Genomic DNA, 18,377 nt, shown 5'->3' with positions numbered 1-18,377 from the left:
CAATTCACACTTATCACTGGGCAGGAAGAGCACATACCTAGGTCCGCAGCAGGGGGGTTAATTAACTGTACAAGGGATAGAGCTAGCACTAGGGCTTTTACATGTAGACAGACAATAAACAGAGCTGACACTCCAGGGAAAATGCAGCAGGTTTTGTGTTCCTCACTTCTTCTTAAAAAGACAAGCTTAGCAGCAGTTCTCAACTTGACTAAGAAAGAGCTCATCTCAAATGCTGACACTGGAACACTCAGTTTAAGTCTCTTTTCAGACTGGAATAAGACCTTTCAGATGGACAAATGAAAACATTTACCTCCTTGTCATAGCGCCTGCTCAGATCTACTGCAGTTACTAATGGTTGGATGCACAAGAGAAAAGCACTGGTTATTCACCACCACATGAACTCTTCGCAGACGACACAGTAAGAAAACCAGTTTGCAGACAGCATCACTCCTTTTGGCCTTAGTGCCAGCAGAGCTGCAGCAATGTTAATGCCCTGGAAAAGTTTTAGGGAAAAAAACCCCAAACCAACCATTTTCAAAACATCTTCTTAAAATGCTGCAATAGGGGGAGTCTTCCAGCCCAGAAAAAAAGAAGATTGTCAAATGTACAAGTGAACATTAAGACTGATGGCACACGCATTGAGTTCAGACAGGGATACTAAGGGATACAAATGGGAAAACAACAGACTTCTATTCAAATAATACAAGTCCAAGACATCACTCCCTTTTGTGAGACTGGTATCACTCCATGTTCACGAAGTACATATATGCCTTGAGGAGGAGGGGGTTGGAGCAGGCAACCTCTGGAGCTGTTGCTGTACCTACAGCTTTCCATTTACCATACCTTATCAAACACCAATTACGGTATCAGACATAAAAATGTAACAGAAGTTCTATACTCAAGTGTACCCCATGACTGAACTTCTCCATCTTTTCACTTCTTTACAATCTCGTTTCTTATCACTGAGGCATAAAATCACTTCCAAGAGCAACCTGTAGGAGTTCGTGTTTCTCGAGTGAACTATGTGCTGTATGAACAGAGCTCTTTGAGGGGGTGGGATATGACAAATGTAAGCTAGGGTCAAAGGATGTTTTCTACTTCCTCCGTGTAAAGGAGCCTACCTCTGCCTACTGTCAGTGAGCTCAGGGTTTCTCACTCTTTAGGTGGAGGGTAGGAGGAGACAGTTTTCCTGGAGTTTTTCTTTATTGTAGTGGTTGTGGTAACTTGCTGGAGAGAAGGAAGGGAGCTGTTCATTTGTCTTCGTTGGTTTTGGTCATTTACAATTCTCTTCTGGCTGACCTGGCTGCTGTTTGTCCAGAAACAACCTGACTGAATCTGCACACCAGTGACAAATTCCTGAACATGATGTGCATTGGAACTAAATGATCTTTAAGGTCCTTTCCAACCCAAACCATTTTATGATTCTATGTTAAAGCTTCACAGATGTCTTTCCTCTCAAACACATTACCCATTACCCCACTACCATACAAAGCGATTATGATCGGGGATTTTCAGGGGGCAGAGAAGCAGAAAAGAGATCAGAACACCTCTTGTAAGTGCCTGTCTTAAAAGGTAGTTTATTTATGTATATAAGTTTTTTAGTCCACACTTGTGATCAACTAAATCAGAACATCCATACTCTTACCCTTTAGCATTCTGCCCTCAGCATTTTTTAACAATCAAATGATAAATGTCTTAATCAAAAGCAACTGCTGTATATTGATCTCAAATATAAAGATGCCCTACAGCATTAGACTGAAGTCACACTTTAGAATCCTTGATTCCAAAAGTGATTTTGAGGAAGTCATATTGCTACTTTCTTGTTATACATCCCACTACACTTTGAAACGTGAGTGCAGAAAAGTTGTCTTCTTTAGTAGCTCGATCATACATTTAAAGTTTAATAAACCCCCCCAACCCAAACCATACCAAAAAATGCAAGCAAAAAGTAATTTTACTATGTTTTTTTTACTTATTTTGAATCAACTCTGCCCAATTTAAAAGGTAAAAAGAAATGTTTCTGTTCCAATTCATGCATAAAAACCAACTTGATACTTACTAAGCAAGCTCCAAGTGCAGGACAAATTCTCACTGTGGCTATGCCTATGTAAGACCATGGAAAATAAAAGCAGCTGTGGAAAATTCACAGCTTTTTTAGTAGTATTTACAGGCATCCTCCTTTACATAAGTGGGCAGCAGGAGTGCAGATACCCACCATGGGCTATCATTTGAGTCTGATCTCCTGTTGTCCATGAATAGTTAGTTTTATTCAAAGCCAGAGATTAACACATAAACAAAGGCTTTGCCTGTACGAGATTTCAAAGACACCTCATTGCTTTCTGTTTGGCTCTGGCACACATCTACATTGAAACACTCAGGAATCACAACATCAGTGCTCAGGCAGAATTCAGAAGTTCTGCCTCCAACTAATTCAGCTGGAAATTCGCTACACAAAACTCATCATGCCTGAGGATTCAGACTGCTCTCTGCTGTCAAAGAGCTCCCAAAACCCCTTCTCAGCTGTTCTTCCTATGCACAAGTCAAGTGGTACAAATTCACTTCTCCAAAGTACACTCAAGAACCATCACTTCAGATTCTTTTTGTGCTTCATACTGCCCGTGTTAGGTTATTCCAAAAATAGTATCAATGGAGGCAAACTAAACGCAAAGCTTTAACAGGAATTTTCCACGTCCAACTGTAACAATCACCTTCCCTTATACTTAAATCCCACTCATTCAGGAGTACTAAACACGTGTCATGCCTGCTTCATGCATAGGGCTAACATGTGGATTAGGCATTCAAGTGGAAGAAGACAGACAGAACCTGCCTTCCTTTCTGCCCTTCAGGAGCTTCAGGTACAGGTACTGAGAAAGGAGACTACCAAGCCTACAGACTGGGTTCAAGGTTGTGGTTACACAGCTGTTTACTCCGGGATAAATCCAGGCAACTGCCAAATGAAAGCTGTTTCACACTTCCTTTGTTTCAGCCCTTCCTTTCTGCCACCTCCCTTATGCCAAAAGCAGCATTCACTGAACTGTACATAAGCCAAGTGAGCAAACTGGATCATGCTCAAAACCCAGCATATCTCAGCGTTAAGTCTTCAGCCAGGCAACTTTCTGACTCCAGTTACTGCACAGCAACACAAGCACTAATCCTGGCACAAGGGAGGGGCAGGATCAAGCCGTTAGACCAGGCAGAAGGCAAGTCAATACCTTCACAGCAGTAGTCAAATTTGAAGCTTAATCAAAGTGGCAATATAATCACAACCTACAACACCACAAGGTATGGGATCCTAACTCTGTTTTGCTTCTGAAACATAGTGAATTTGGTGCCTTGAAAGCACAGCACTGGAACCACTGGTTCCAGAGGAAGACAAAGTAAAGAAGTGCAACCTGACTTTGCTTGCTCCTGCATAGTGCTTCAGTAACTCCAGATAATGACACTACAAAGTGCTATCACCAGCCCAACCACAGGATGCTCTTAAATAGGTATTTCTTCTGCAACCTGCTCGTGGTCTTTCAAGGACCATTAGGAAAAGACAAAGAAAACAGGAGCTTTCTAAAAGCAGGTTTGAGGGGATTATTAGTACAAGATGAACATCTATTAAAAAGCAGGTACTTCCCTAGTCTGAGTTAGCAAAGGCCTGTTGCAAAAGTACAAAAGCTTATTAAAGAAATGTTTATCTTTTATAATGGGCTACATAGACATGAACTCTATCTGTAAATTAGATGCCACACACCAATGATTAAATGAATCACTGAAATGAGCTCAGCCCTACAAAATAAGAGATTTCAAAACAACCTGCATTTTTAAGACAGGCAAGGGTAACAGAATGTACTAAGGGGGGGGAATTACTCTTAAAGATACTTTCTTACTACCTTGTTTCCTATAGAACTTAATTTGACTCCTTACCAAAGCAATTTAAATACCTAAAACCACTACCAAAAAACCACCTGAAACCAGTTTCAAAACCAAAACCAAAGCAGTTTAAACACCTGAAACCTTGTAACAGGCAATTTTTGTTTCTGATGACACTACATTTGATGCCTACTGTCTTCTGGCACACTGAAGGCACAGACCTGCCTTGGGGACATCACACAGTTGCAAACCATGACAGCAGCATACGTCAGCACAAACAGGAGATGTACAAGCTGCTCCATCCTTTCAGGTGATGCATCCTGCTCCTCTAGTTGCAGTTTCTCCTCTTTGCTGACCAGCAGACTGCAAAAAGGGCTTCATCTCCAGGGAACAGGAACAGTTCAAATCGGGATGAGGTAAACAGCACAGCTGGACAGCTTCCCTTAAAAGCAGGTATGAAAGCAGTGATGGACACTGGGAAACACTGAGCAGATCAAATGGGACTGCAACTGTTCTGAATAGTTTAAAGTGCCTTTGGGTGCAACTGCTCTTACAATCTCAATCCGTTCACCAGAGGGAAATGGTTCTCTTGGCATCAATAACCATCTTATGCTATGACTTCTTTACTATGGGAGAGTAAGCTAAAGTCAGAGACAAAAGGTCCTTCTTCCCCTGCTCCCAGTGCAGCAAGGCAAAGGCTACCTGAGAATGGGCCAAGCTCCTACTAAATCTTCAAACAGAAGCACACAAACCCTATGCCCATACTCCAGCAACACATCACCAGCTTCAGCACAGCTTTCTCATCAGAGCTGGCTGCTAACAGGGCTTCCCCCAGGGCCTCTGCAGTCCTGCCTTCCTCTTATTTTTGGTTCAGATACTCTCCTGTCCCTATTCTGGTCCAACTTAATTGCATTCATCTTTCAGCCTGACGTGGCAGCAGTGACACCAAGTCCTAAGAGTTTTACAAAGCGAGCCCAAGATTCTTACAGTGCTCAGCATTTCTGTGTGGCCTTAGAATTTGATGCTGTTAGAGGAAACATTAATGTTTGATGCTGTTAGAGGAAAAATTAGGCACTGTTGGAGGAAAATTTAAGTTTATAGACATCTAGAAAGCTTACTTTCAAAACGTAAGGTAGGCACGGGCTGTTTTCACAGATTTACTGCCTATCCCAGGCAGTCCAGAGGAGCACAGACACTACCCTGTGCGTGGTACTTACAACTTAAACAAATAAAACAAGAAAATACCATCCACCCCTCTGCACACCTCAGGCTGGGGTAAAATCTAAGTCCAGAGCCCACTTCTCCTCTCATACAAAGTTAATGAGAGATTATGTGAACAACTAGTCAAAGCTTGTCTTCTCACAAACAGACTTCAGCTCGGGTGGTCTTAGAATATTTAATAGGGCTTGAGACATGGAACTAAACACAGAGAAACCCTGAGTACCGTAAGTGGTAAAATGAACCTTTTGTCTCAGCATTTTCTAGTCTTAATCAGCATTTTGCTTGAGCAGATCATTAATATTTTAAAGGCAAATAAAGGATGTAATGAAATTTTGGAGACATCTGACCCACTAAAATATTTTTGAAAGCTAAGGCTCAAAATGACTGTATGTGTGTCAGTTAAGTGGGTCTCCTGCTAACTCAGGAGAGGTCAGAAGGGAAGCTAGCTATCTGCTAAATACAATAATACACTGCTTAGAAAACCCACGTTCCTGAATATAGAAGTCATACATACTTTAAAAGCTAGCAAAACAGCCGCCATTTAAAGGTATAAATAAATGAACTATAAGGTGAAGGAGGTTCTACCACCTGCAAGGCTTCAAATGATCAGGGATTTTTATTCCAGCAATTGTTGAATCGTTTGGAACACACAAAGATAATTCTGAGAAGTACATCAAGTTTGATTCCATGTAGCTAAACCTAAATTATGTAAAACCCATTATAAAATGATGGAATAAAGAGTGCTTACATCACTTAATAGAGCAGAAAGAGATAAACAGGAGAAAAGAAAGAGCAAAGGGCAAAACCTGCTTATTCACCCTCAACCTTCTATAAGTGCCATATAGATTACTTAATATGCACCGTGCACTATCACCAATGCTTTAAGAGCAGGCCTCACTGTCAGAGAAGACGCAAACCCAACAAATACTAACTCTTGCTCTGAAGGAATGTAGTTCACAAGCAGCATTTCTACTCAAAACTAAAAAAAACAGAGCAAGAGCAATGCAACATTTCAAGTTCTAAACCTTCTTCTTGAACATGAGGATGGTAACTGTCTCTTACTATTCACATGTAACACCTGGCGTATTATACATGGAGTTAAGCTGCAGTCCAAGGTGATGTTACCACATTAAACTAAGCAGGTACACTGTATTAGTGTCCCACGTAGTGCCACATCCCTGCTGCTGCAGGGCTGTCCTACTTAACATTTCGATTACAGCCTGTTTTCTGGGCACAAAAATTAAGGTTTAGGGATAAACCTGACACATTTTTATATTACCATAATGCACCTTCTTAATGCAAAGAATAAAAGCAATGCATTTGGCTTTTACTTCAAAACCAAACATATAACGAATCTATCAGCTGTGGTTTTACCTGGTTTAACCAGGAAGAATGCACTGTGGAGCATCAGTAAGGTAAATGAGGCTGGCATAGCTGTTTCTAAAAATGTTTGGCTATTTTTTTCCTCCAAGTGCTTTAGTTTTATGACTGACGTTATATCTAACAATTTTTGGTGACCTCAGAAAAGCCATTCTGCCTGCGGATCCATCTGGCTCCCAAGCTAGTTTGCCCAACAGCTTATTTTGCTTGCCTGCAGTTGGTGTATCTGCTTGACTTGTAGTGCCCAGAGATGTTTGCGTTCCAAGTGCCAATTTCTATGAGCTCTTGATGACTTTTCTCTTTATAGTTCTCCACGTAAGTGGGATTTAAAGGCCTTCAGATTACTAAACTAAGAATAGAGACAAGGCTAAAAATTAAAGTGGCTTCACGTTTTAAGTTAGTGAGTCTAGCCATAGGATTCTTCGGATTTTAAAGCTGAACATCACTGAAGGCCTGACCCAATGCTCCTGTTAACAGGAGATGCACATAACTCTGAACTCCGGGGAGCAGAAGAGTATTCAAGCATCGAAAGTGATCCACAAATTCCTAATAGATCCTAAAGACACAACTTTATAACTAAAATTCCACTCAAAAAGATCTTTCCATTAACAGATCAAATCCAGATTTCCTGCATTTCTCATCCAACTGTTCTGTATACTGCTCAAAAGTCAAGACCTTTGCAGAAATTTCATTCGTGACTGTTGAAACTCTGTTAGACAAAAGCTATGCAGCTACTTGAACGCATTTAAAAGTAATTTGAGAGAAATTACCGAGTCTCTCACCAGTTCTCCATAAAGAAAACTGTTACAAACTCCAAATCTGGTTTGCAATAGTCATGTCTAAGTGAATATTTAAGGGAAATTACACTAAGTTACATTTAAAGACAAAATCTTTCAAATCATTTCTGTCTGTATCTATAAATATAAATTAGTCTCATTTGCTTTTGAAAATGACAAAGATCTGATTAAAATCAATCTTCCCCACTTCAGCACTGTACTGTGCACCAAAATCCTTTACACGGGAACTTCTGTATTCCTAAAGCCATGTCAACAGCAGCTCTACAACACATTTTTGTCCCAAACAACAGTACCTTGATAGGTAACCAAAACATCGGCTAGAAGTTTAAAAGGGAACAATATTCTGTTCTTTAAACAACAGTAGTAGTATTTGACACTTACATGATGCTCTCCTGAGGAAGCAGGAACAGAGGGCCATTATTAAAGTACTGGTCCTGCTCTGGTAGCAGCAGAAATTCTAACATTTAGACAGAGCAAGATTTTGCTCCTTTTCATCCATTTAAAGTGACAATTTCAACACACTAAAGAATCCAGATGCCTCATTTTTTAAGACTCTCATTGTACAGAGGAAACACCTATCAAACCAGCCTTCAAGTGCAGGAGTCCTGCACATTACAGAAGACAAGTTATCAAGAAGGTAATTCTTACACAGCAGGTAGAACTGAACCCTGGATCTCCAGTAAGTTGTTCTCATTTGAAAACAACTTAGAAATTTGAAAGCTTCTTCTATTTCCAAGTTTAAAGAGAGAGCATAACACCTGTAGGCCACACAATTTTGAGTGCCCAGGAGATAGGTGTTAGGAGCTTAGTGTTAGGAGCTTAGTGTTCTGGGCTGCTGTAAAACTGCTTCCCCCACGTTATTTAATTGCAGAATGGGGTATTTCTGTTTCTTGAGATACAGTATCTGAAGGGGGGGCTATAGGGATGCTGGGGAGGGACTCTTCATTAGGGACTGTAGTGAAAGGACAAGGGGTAATGGGTTAAAACTTAAACAGGGTAAGTTTAGATTGGATATAAGGAGGAAGTTCTTTACTGTAAGGGTGATGAGGCACTGGAATGGGTTGCCCAGGGAGGCTGTGAATTCTCCATCCCTGGCAGTGTTCAAGGCCAGGTCGGACAGAGCCTTGGGTGACATGGTTTAGTGTGAGGTGTCCCGGCCCATGACAGCAGGGTTGGAACTGGATGATCTTAAGGCCCTTTCCAACACTAACTGTTCTATGATTCTATGATGAAATTTAGAATGAGGTGGAGAATTTGAGAACATAATTTTCTCCAAGCTGATGGCTGGAGCATTTATTACCAGCCCAAAGGTATGACTGGAGCTTTTGATGCTGCTGACCACCAGGCACTTCCACACTGCCAGGGGCTGGCCACGACTCCAAAGGACAAAGCACTGCTCTGAAAAGCTGCCATACTAGAACAAAAATGAAACAATTTATGAAGAGAGCTCATGGCTATGGAACAAGACTCCACAGGCTTAAACACTGCCAAGTATTCACATTTTCAGAAGTCCACAACAAAAGGATAGCCACTCGCTGTTGTGTGGGACATTAAGAAGCTCTAAAGCATATGTCCCAAAAATTCACATCACATATTAAAGAGTTCCTACACAGTTTTTCTCTGTTTATTTTTTAAGGAAAAATAAGGTAAGCAAGTTCTTCCTTCTATAAACAGTACAAACACCACCACTGAGGCTTTACTTATTGGGTAAAGAAAAAGCTGGCTGATTTCCCCTTGCTATGTAGGGCAGTGTGGATCCAGCTCTCTTACACACTAGTGTCCATTTACTATGACACACTGCCAACATTTACTGAGGAAATCTTGAAACAGAAGAGGGGGGAGGAAAGTAAAATAAATAAAGGAAACACAACCACTAAACTGTTTGTAACTCACCTCACCTGACCCTGAAGGGAGTTTACAGGACAAAGAAGAAAAGCTCATCACAACTCAAAGGGTTTTCTTCCTGCTAGCTTTCAAAAGTCTACTGTAAGAAGATGGTTAGAATTTCTCACTATCAAACAAAGGAAGACTAGAACAAGAATTCTTTTCCACAGAGTAGATCAGGTAAGTGTTGTAGGGAAAACAGGTAACAAACTGAAGCCTGACCCACATAGTCAAAGGAATGCAGGGTTGTGCCCTCACAAAGGCAACACGGAAAAGGAAGAATGAGGTTCCCTTGTCTGAATTGCCTCCTGGGAAGCACCCTCTCTCCACCTCTCTACTGATCCCCATAGAAATTCAAACCTTATTCCAGCAAAATTTCCATCAGAATTCTGTACTCACCAGTGCCTAAATCTGCCAGCTCCATTACAATAAAGGGGGAAAGTTGAGGAAGACACCTTGCACATCAGTACCAGATTTTACAGGACTAAGCCTGAAGTGGGAAATAAGGAAAGCTCAGAAAATAATGGACCTAATTAAAACAAAAACACACTATGAAAACCTACATACTCTCTGTCCTCCTGTTTTCCCTGACACCCCGTCAGGTGCCTCGGCAATGCGAGTGCAGGGGAAAAGTTGCTTTAAAGAGTTTATACACTCTCTGGAGTTTCAGGAAGTCAGAACAAGCATCTTAAAAGTTAATGCAGAAATGAGAGCAACACTGAAAGAAACTGACTGCACTGGCCACAAACTGTAAAATTCACAGTGACTTGACCCACATCTGAAATAAATAAACCACTCAATTCTATGGACAGAAAATGTTTAGCAGTTTATAACTTCAGTGAACACCGATGTTTGCTAAGGATGAAGGCTGCATTCTCTCCCTACAACAGTACCAAATATGTATGTCTAAAATAGATAACAAGGCCAGATGAAACAGATGAAACTCCAAGCTGAAAGAGTGGAGATTTAGATTAGACACTAGGAACAAGCTCTTCCCTATGAGGGTGCTGAGGCACTGGCACAGGTTGCCCAGAGAAGCTGTGGCTGCCCCATCCCTGGCAGTGTTCAAGGCCAGGTTGGACACAGGGGCTTGGAGCAACCTGGATGAGCCTTAAGGTCCCTTCCAACCCAAACCATTCTACGAGACTTAGTGAAACCCCATCAAGGGCATTCTTACCCTTTTATCCTTAAGGTTTGTTCCCTCTTCAAGCCCTTCAAGGCCCAAGCCCATCACAGTCTCCACAATACAATGAGAAAAAGCCCTCATAGCGGCTAGAACAGGGAAGACAGCATTTCTTCTAATATAAAAGGCAAACCCTAAAACAAGCTTTCCTAAGTATTGTACATGCATTTGGCCCTCTCATGCTTCCTTAGTATGCCATCTCCTCTCTAAATGACTCCCATAAAGGCGCATTTCCTATTTATTTATCCGGTATCCAGAACAAAGGACCCCTGGTCCGCCTATAAAGGCCAGGACTGAACAGAAACCAATTCCAAATCAGCAGCACGGAAGCAGTGTGAGAATACCACATTCACCCCAGTCCCTTTCAAAAGTAAGCATGAAGAGTTGAACTGAGGGAATTCACAAAGCACTACGAGGGTGCAACATGTAACCCAGACGCTGGAAAACACCACCTCACACTAACTGCCCCCGTCAGTCTTGTTCTTGGCACAGTACCATTAAATAAGATAATCTTTCCTAATACAAGTATTTTAGCCCACAGCTGTACTACATTCAGTAACTCATAGTTCAAAAAGCATAATTTCAGGAAGAAGCTTATTTTCAAATCAAGAACCAGGCAACAGAGAACAAACAGCAAAGACAAGTTTTTGCCTGCATTCTAAGCATTAGATAGAGTGTCTTTCTCTCTTCTCCCTTTCGAAGTTCAGCAGTTTTCAGAAAAGCTGAAACAACTCCAATACGGACTAAAGACCCATAAGGGTCCAGAAAGGGAATCAAATCCAAGAATCTGCTAACACTGATACACTTGGAATAAATAAAAACGCTGTTTCTGTGGCCCTGAGGTTCCACCAAGGCATGCAGAATGGAGCAGAATGGGCTATTTTCATCTGTTTTCACTTATAAAAATTCATTAGTAGATCTAATCCTTTCTCCCAGCCTCCAACTAAGATGCCTTTAAGGGTGCTACACAAAACATCCTAAATCCCAGTCACCACAATCTGATGTTTCACTTCTCTTTCCTCCAAGTATAAAAGGGAAAAGGGAATAGCAGGCCTTGCAATAACTAGCAATGTGTGAGGTTATCCGGCAAGTCAAGACATGCAGGAGCACCTAATATCCAACGCTCCCCATCAGGATGGGATTTTGAAGGAAATACGGTGGTTTAACTGCCCATTTTCTCGCTACAATGCTGATTTTCAAGCAGAGCAGGCTATTTTGGAGTTGTGCCTTGGCTTACATGAAGATGAAAGATGTATCCAACGAGGCTCAATTAAAAAAGTTCTTCAGCTGCATCCAAACCTGGCTTAAATACAGCACAAACTCAAAAATTAATAAATTGTGCCAAAAAAGCAGTGCTAAAGGAAGTGTAGCAGGGGTAGGGTGTGGAGGGTGTTTTGTTCTTTTTAACGATACCATTAAATGGTCACTTGCATTTCCTAAATTAAGTTACTCTGGCGCTAATGTATATTTAGATGGGCAAAAATTAAGTTCACAGACCAGCAGTGAGGAGTCTAGGTGGAGTTACATTAAGAGAAGAATGGGGAATCCAAGTTCAGACGCCAGTATGGGTTTAATCATGATTTAAGCATTACAAAAAGGCCTGAGAAAGCTTAGCAGTATTTCAGTCATATGCAAGTGATTATAATATCAGTTTTGCAAGAGAATTCGGGGCAAAAGAGGCAGCAGGGAGAAATGCATACACTCTGCCTATCTACAATCATCTGTAGAACGTTCAACATTCGCTTCAGCCAGTATATCTTGAGAATATGGGAGATGATAACTTAATGAGAAGTCATTATATTCACATTTTCCCACAAAATTTGGATGCAAATTAAATAAATACCAAAGATTAAAATAGTAAGCTCATGCAGATTTCTCAAGCAAACATTCACCTTCGAAACAGGTGCTGTTCACACTGATCAGAGGGTTCAAAAGGGTCTGATGATTCACAGAGGCTGTTAACTTACTCTTCCTGACATCCAGATAAGCCAGTAGCTTTTGACAGGAAGAGTGACTACTTCAAACTGTCTAAGAAAGGAAACTATAAATAGTCAATTACAGGAGGAGGAGGCAGATCGGAGTGTATCACTACAGGATTTCATTATTAAAACCAAACTCTGGGAAGGTACAAAATTGTTTTTCCATGTATTTTAAGACTGCTTTATAAACAGTTGGCACAAATCAGTGCTTGCAGTTACATGGAAATTAGCATATCTTTATCATTCATGCCATATACTTAAAGAAGATAGGTGTTTAGTAATACATACAGTTAGGGATAAACAACTGGAACTGAAATTAAGCATCACCTGCCTCGAGTTATTTGTTACCACACGTTCATATTGCACACTTTCTCCATTACTGACAGAACAACTGGCATTTTAATATGCCCTTGATGGACCTTGGGGAAAGGAGGGATAAGAAACTCCAGACAAAACTGGCAGGAAGATGGAAGCGACTTCATTATTTATTTCCAGCCCTCAAGTTCTCATGGTATTCATTAAGTGCATCTACAACATACAGACATATCTTGCCTACCTTCTTATACAGAAGCATTTCAAAGTGCTCTTTCCTACCCAGCAACTGTGCCCAGTTTCCCTTCTGCTCTCTAGCTTTCCTGTGCTTACTCTTCTCTCACCAAAACCCTGCCTTTCATCTTTACAGAATATGATGGAACATGTTTCGGGTACAATTTTCTGATAATGTGTTCAAAAAGCCTCTATAAAAATTCACCTTTACTCTGATTGACAAGCGTTCAAAAAGAACAGTCTCCCAGGATGAATTTATGCACATTACCAATCTTTTCATTACCCAGTTATGGTACCTGTAATAAATATAGCAACATTAATGCTTAAATCTATTCCTGACATCTTTTGAAGACTTAAATAACAAGTTTCCTTTGTCAGTCTAAACCACGTGTTTACATTTATTCAACTACATAAAACTATGGTTAAGTTACACTACCACTCTCAAAATCTCCCCCAGACTCCCTATCCCATTACTTATGTATTTAGTGGCAACGTTAAAAGGAGTCTCGCCCTGAATACACAGGATTTAGAATAACCTCAACTACCTCCATTTGCTGTAATCTTTAAATAGAAGCAGAATTCGAAGGAGGTGATCCTGCCCCTCTACTCTGCTCTCCTGAGACCTCACCTGGAGCACTGTGTGCAGTTCTGGTGTCCTCAACATAAAAAGGACATGGAACTGCTGGAACAAGTCCAGAGGAGGCCACGGGGATGATCAGGGGACTGGAGTACCTCCCGTATGAAGACAGGCTGAGGAAGTTGGGGCTGTTTAGCCTGGAGAAGAGAAGGCTGCGTGGGGACCTCAGAGCAGCCTTCCAGTATCTGAAAGGGGGCCTATAGGGATGCTGGGGAAGAACTCTTCATTAGGGACTGTAGTGACAGGACAAGGGGTAAGTGATTAAAACTTCAACAGGGGAAGTTTAGATTGGATATAAGGAAGAAGTTCTTAACTGTTACGGTGGTGAGGCACTGGAATGGGGTGCCCAGGGAAGTTGTGAATGCTCCATCCCTGGCAGTGTTCAAGGCCAGGCTGGACAGAGCCTTGGGTGTCATGGTTTAGTGTGAGGTGTCCCTGCCCATGGCAGGGGGTTTGGAACTGGATGATCTTAAGGTCCTTTCCAATCCTAACTATTCTATGATTCTATGATTCTAATTCACTATATCTGCCTACTCATAATGAAAGGGATAAGCTCACTCTTATAGCGTGCTTTTTTCCCATTATATTCTACAGCTTCAACTACTCTTCACAGTAAAGTATGTTAAACTTTTTCCCCCCTGAAAAATAAACACACAAGTATCCCTATGCTATCAACTGAGTACTTTTCCATACAAGTTTGTATGGCTCTTCAGAAATCAGAATAACAAAGGGATCCACTTTATTCTTCCCACGTCAAGAGCAAATGCGTTAGAATACTAGTCTAGATTTCACAAGACTGTTTTCTTGAAGATGCAATGAATTTCACTGCAGCTACACTAAGAGACCTTTTATTTTCCTTTCAAACACAAGAGAAAGAGACAGGCTATTACTTTATGATATGCTTATCACATCTTTACCATAAGGTCAAAGACTATCCCTGGAAGCTGCCTGCCACATTTAAGGTAGAATGTTGCTCCAACTTTTCCAGGAAATGGGGAGAAGAACAGATGTAGAAATTTCTCTGCATTTACCATGATATTGCTAAAATGCATTTGTTTGCTGCCCCCTTCTTTCTTTACATTGCTTTAGTCAAACATGACTTCTTCCTTGCCACTGGAAAAAGAGTACTGTTACGATACATACTCAATGATGACACATTACAAGATCCTATTGTAACTTTTTAATTAGCTGCGTATGGAAAGAAGTAGAAAAAAGGTGTTACTTCAAGATCACATCTCTCCTGCTCTTTTACATTAGCCCTGCTTTATCTCAGTCTTTCCCTGGTGTCACGTAACTTCCACTCCACCTCCCCAAAGCAAAAAGAGTGCAAGCTGGTAAACTTCCCCATGGAAAAAATCAGGAATATAATTCTTTATGTGAACATATTTAACCCAGACAAAAGAGGAGTAGTGATAGGTCATTATAAAAGCCTACAAAAGAGAATACCAAAGGAAGACACTCTCATAGAACACAAAGTGAAAGAAAGAGTGCCGAGTCCCAAGACTCTGGCTTTCTTAGAAAGAAACATGAAAACATAATAAAACTGCTGCACAGCAGAAGAATTAACTCATATTTACAAGCCAAGCTTCAATTTGGCAATTAAAACTGTTTTGCAGACAGTGACTTTTGACTTTTCTTTCATGGAGAGCAGGGTGGCAGAAGAAAGAGGAAACCAGTTAAAAAACCCCTGCGTTCAGGCTCCCAGACTGCAGCACTCACATTTATAGGAACAAGACTGTTAAACTGACATCACCTTATTGCCCCCAGATTAGTAAAATAAGGTAAGCACAGTTTAGAACTCCACAGTAATAAGAGACGAACAGAGGAAAATTACTGTCTGAAGGATTCATGTTTACTTGCCTTTAAATGCAAGTTATCTTCAAGTTTTTCCTCTTTCTGTAGTTTTTCTTCCATAAGCTATCACAACCAGCATACACTGCTCCATCAGCTCTCAGGTGAAACAAATCAAAGCGTTTATTTTCACCTCTTTCACGTTTTCAAAAAGCATATGAATACACGACATACCTTCTACTACAGGAGTTGAACCCTGCATCAGCTAACGAATTCCTTTAGGTTTAAGCCTACACACTGCACAGCCTACTTGCTTTCCTTTTGTCCTTTGCCAGATCTCTTCAATTTCACAAACTTCCAAACAGAGCTGCCATTATTAATTCTCAGCAAGAAACCCAAGCCACACTGAATCACTGCAGCGACTGGCAGCAAGTGTCTGTGCTACTCTCACAATGCTTCAGAAAGAGAGAGAAGTCCTAAAGCAGCTAAAAGCTTTTAGCTAACCTACCACTGGCTCAGTTCTTGCACAAGTCTTCATGCAACTTCACTAAATAAGAGAGCAAAGAAAAAGAGTTCATTAGGCTGACATAATATTGTAGGAGCCAGAAATACTGCGGTATTCTGCCTCTCAACATCAGGATATTAGCTCTACAACACTGTCAAGGAGTAGGGACAACCACGCAGGCTGGAACTTGAGCTTTTAATGAAGTGTGAAAAACTAATCAAACAGTGACACTCATGCCTCCTGTCACCGTCCAGAGTGGAGTTGGGCCCTCAGAGTTTATTCCTTGGATGCCAGATATCAAGACTACTTACTTGGCTCTAAACAAGAGTAGAGATAACACATTTTGCACTCTTCCTCCTCAGAAATGCGCTGCATGATGTAAAGCATTTATTTACTATGCAAAACCACACATTTCTCCATGCTGTGTGCAAATTAAGTTGTTGGATAATACTCTCCCCATAAAACAACTGATAATAATTATTTTTCCTAAAGAGAAATTAAAGTGAGAACAGGAGGAAAAAAGGGGCCTTGCTGTACTCTGTAAGATGCTGCTCAGCTCTGCACTGCTAAGCCACAGATGTCTGCACCGCAGAGACCTAAAAATAAGAAGTAGTGAGCATTTCTCTGCATTGGGAAGTTGTAGGGCTATTTTCTAGAACTCACATTTGCCATGACCAATGCATTTTAGCACCCATACTTCATTAATACTGCTTTCATTTGGGACACCAGCAGATCTGTGGTCCAGTAGTAGATATAACAAGATACTGAAACATCAACAGAGAAGTTCACTGTTCTACTGATAATCAAAACCACAAATACATAATGAAGGAAGCTGGACTGTGACTTTGTATTGACTGTTTTCTGTGTGGTAGAAGTGTAGTCAAAAACTTGTTTTTCAAAGTCTTCTGGAAACAGCCCATGTTCATGCCATGAACGAGCGTGCTTTAGTTCACCGAGCTGTACTTTTCAGCAGAAAAGACAGAGTAGCATTTCTGGTGACGGGTAATTGACAATAATTGTTATTATGCACTAACATAACCTTAAAGAGTTATGAATCCAAGTTTAAAAGTTACAGTAAGACACACTCATTTCCTACCTTCCCATCTCACAATCCCTTGCTGATCATGTGAACTCATAGTCAATATGATTATTTGTTTTGTGGCATCAAGGCAAGCTAACTCTAAAATTACCATGGGCCTCCAGAGCTTATCAGAGATTTCTGAAGCCGCTTGCTGTGAGACACAGCCACATGCAGAGCCCCATGCTGGTTTTAGAGAATAAATCATCTTCAAGAGAGGCATGCCACCACATCAGCAAAACCTCCGTTTTTATTGAATTAGTATTCTCATTAAAAAATCATTTTCTTTATTATCCTTACGTGTGCCTTCCTACACTCACTGTTCCACTACTAAAACACACTATAATTGTTTAGCAAACAATTTGTAGATAAATGTTAATCACTGTCTGCCCATTTCCTTTGCAAAGGTAATTCTCAGAACACATGCAGATAACAACAGATGAATGCAGCTATCTACACGTGACACTGATGCATAACTCTACGCACATGTTCTTTCCCCTCCTCAAAGGTGTTGTCTATTAACCTATTGGTTCTATTACTGACATAATAGCAATACAATTGACTCCTTAAGGCAGTCTAGTTTTGGAGGGCAGTTCTGTACGAGGATTTTTTTCATGTGTCACTGCTCTTTTAAAAACATGAGAACAGTTTTGTGGATGTTTATGTTACTTATTTTCCTTCTAGTTACCCACAAGACACATTTTCAAGTTCCACAATCTTTCTATTAAGTATTCAGTTGTAATTATTACTTACACTTTAGATCTGTCAAAGAGAATTCCTACTAAATAGCAAATGTAAGACAATTGTAGTATAATTTATCATGGTAAAAGCACACTGATTTCCAAGCATCTATTATGCACCCATAACTGACATCAATTTAGTTGGTCTAGACACAAAGGAAAATTCCAGCATCCTCATCTAGACAGTGTGGACCAACTTCACCTAAACCAGAACGGTCTGGCTTAGAGTACGTTTCAAGATAATAATAAAGGAAGTGACAAAATTCATTCATTTTCCCAGCTTCCTTAATATAAAACATTAGTTTCAGCACAAGAGAAATTGCTGTAGCTTCCACTGACTACTCTAGTTGCTTGTTTGATAGAGTAGCAATAACTCAAATCAAATACAAATCAGAAGCGTCTGGTTGCTCATACTTATTTTTGCACTTAAAAATTTAGCAGCTCTCTTGGAAGCTGGGAAAAGCGAAATCTTTGAAGCAAGGTGTTAAAAATCCATCTCTGTTTCCCTACCTGTTTCTCACTCAGAGCTGTGATTTTGGCTTGAAGTTCATGAAGCTGTTTCTTCAAATCAGCGTTCTGATTAGAAAGAAAAAATATCTGTGAGAAAGATATTCCATTTGTTAACAGAGAGTAGTAGCAGGAAGGTGGTTTGTTTTTTGTTTGAGCTTGTTTGTTTTGTACACTACAAACACAGCACCTCTGGATGTACAGGTACAGCCAATAAGATTCAAGAGGCTCAACAAAGCCTTGGTTAAGTCACTGAGTGCAATGATAAGCG

The 18,377-nt window shown here is 40.6% G+C and overlaps 1 protein-coding gene across 11 annotated transcripts in view; it reads right to left on the bottom strand.

Moving 5' to 3' along the window:
- The window catches only part of PHF21A (PHD finger protein 21A), a 132,934-nt gene that overhangs the window by 72,655 nt on the left and 41,902 nt on the right, over positions 1-18,377 (bottom strand). For 8 of the 11 annotated variants that reach the window (XM_065683699.1, XM_065683705.1, XM_065683708.1 and 5 more), the window contains exon 5: positions 18,110-18,196. In XM_065683699.1, the coding sequence (XP_065539771.1) occupies positions 18,110-18,196 (87 nt within the window). The remainder of the gene's footprint in view (positions 1-18,109; positions 18,197-18,377) is intronic. The other 3 variants (XM_065683706.1, XM_065683707.1, XM_065683710.1) reach the window with 1 other exon arrangement.

Source organism: Lathamus discolor, chromosome 6 (assembly GCF_037157495.1).
Source record: "Lathamus discolor isolate bLatDis1 chromosome 6, bLatDis1.hap1, whole genome shotgun sequence".
In the NCBI taxonomy this organism is placed as follows: domain Eukaryota; kingdom Metazoa; phylum Chordata; class Aves; order Psittaciformes; family Psittacidae; genus Lathamus; species Lathamus discolor.
This window is presented reverse-complemented; position numbering and strand designations above follow the sequence as displayed.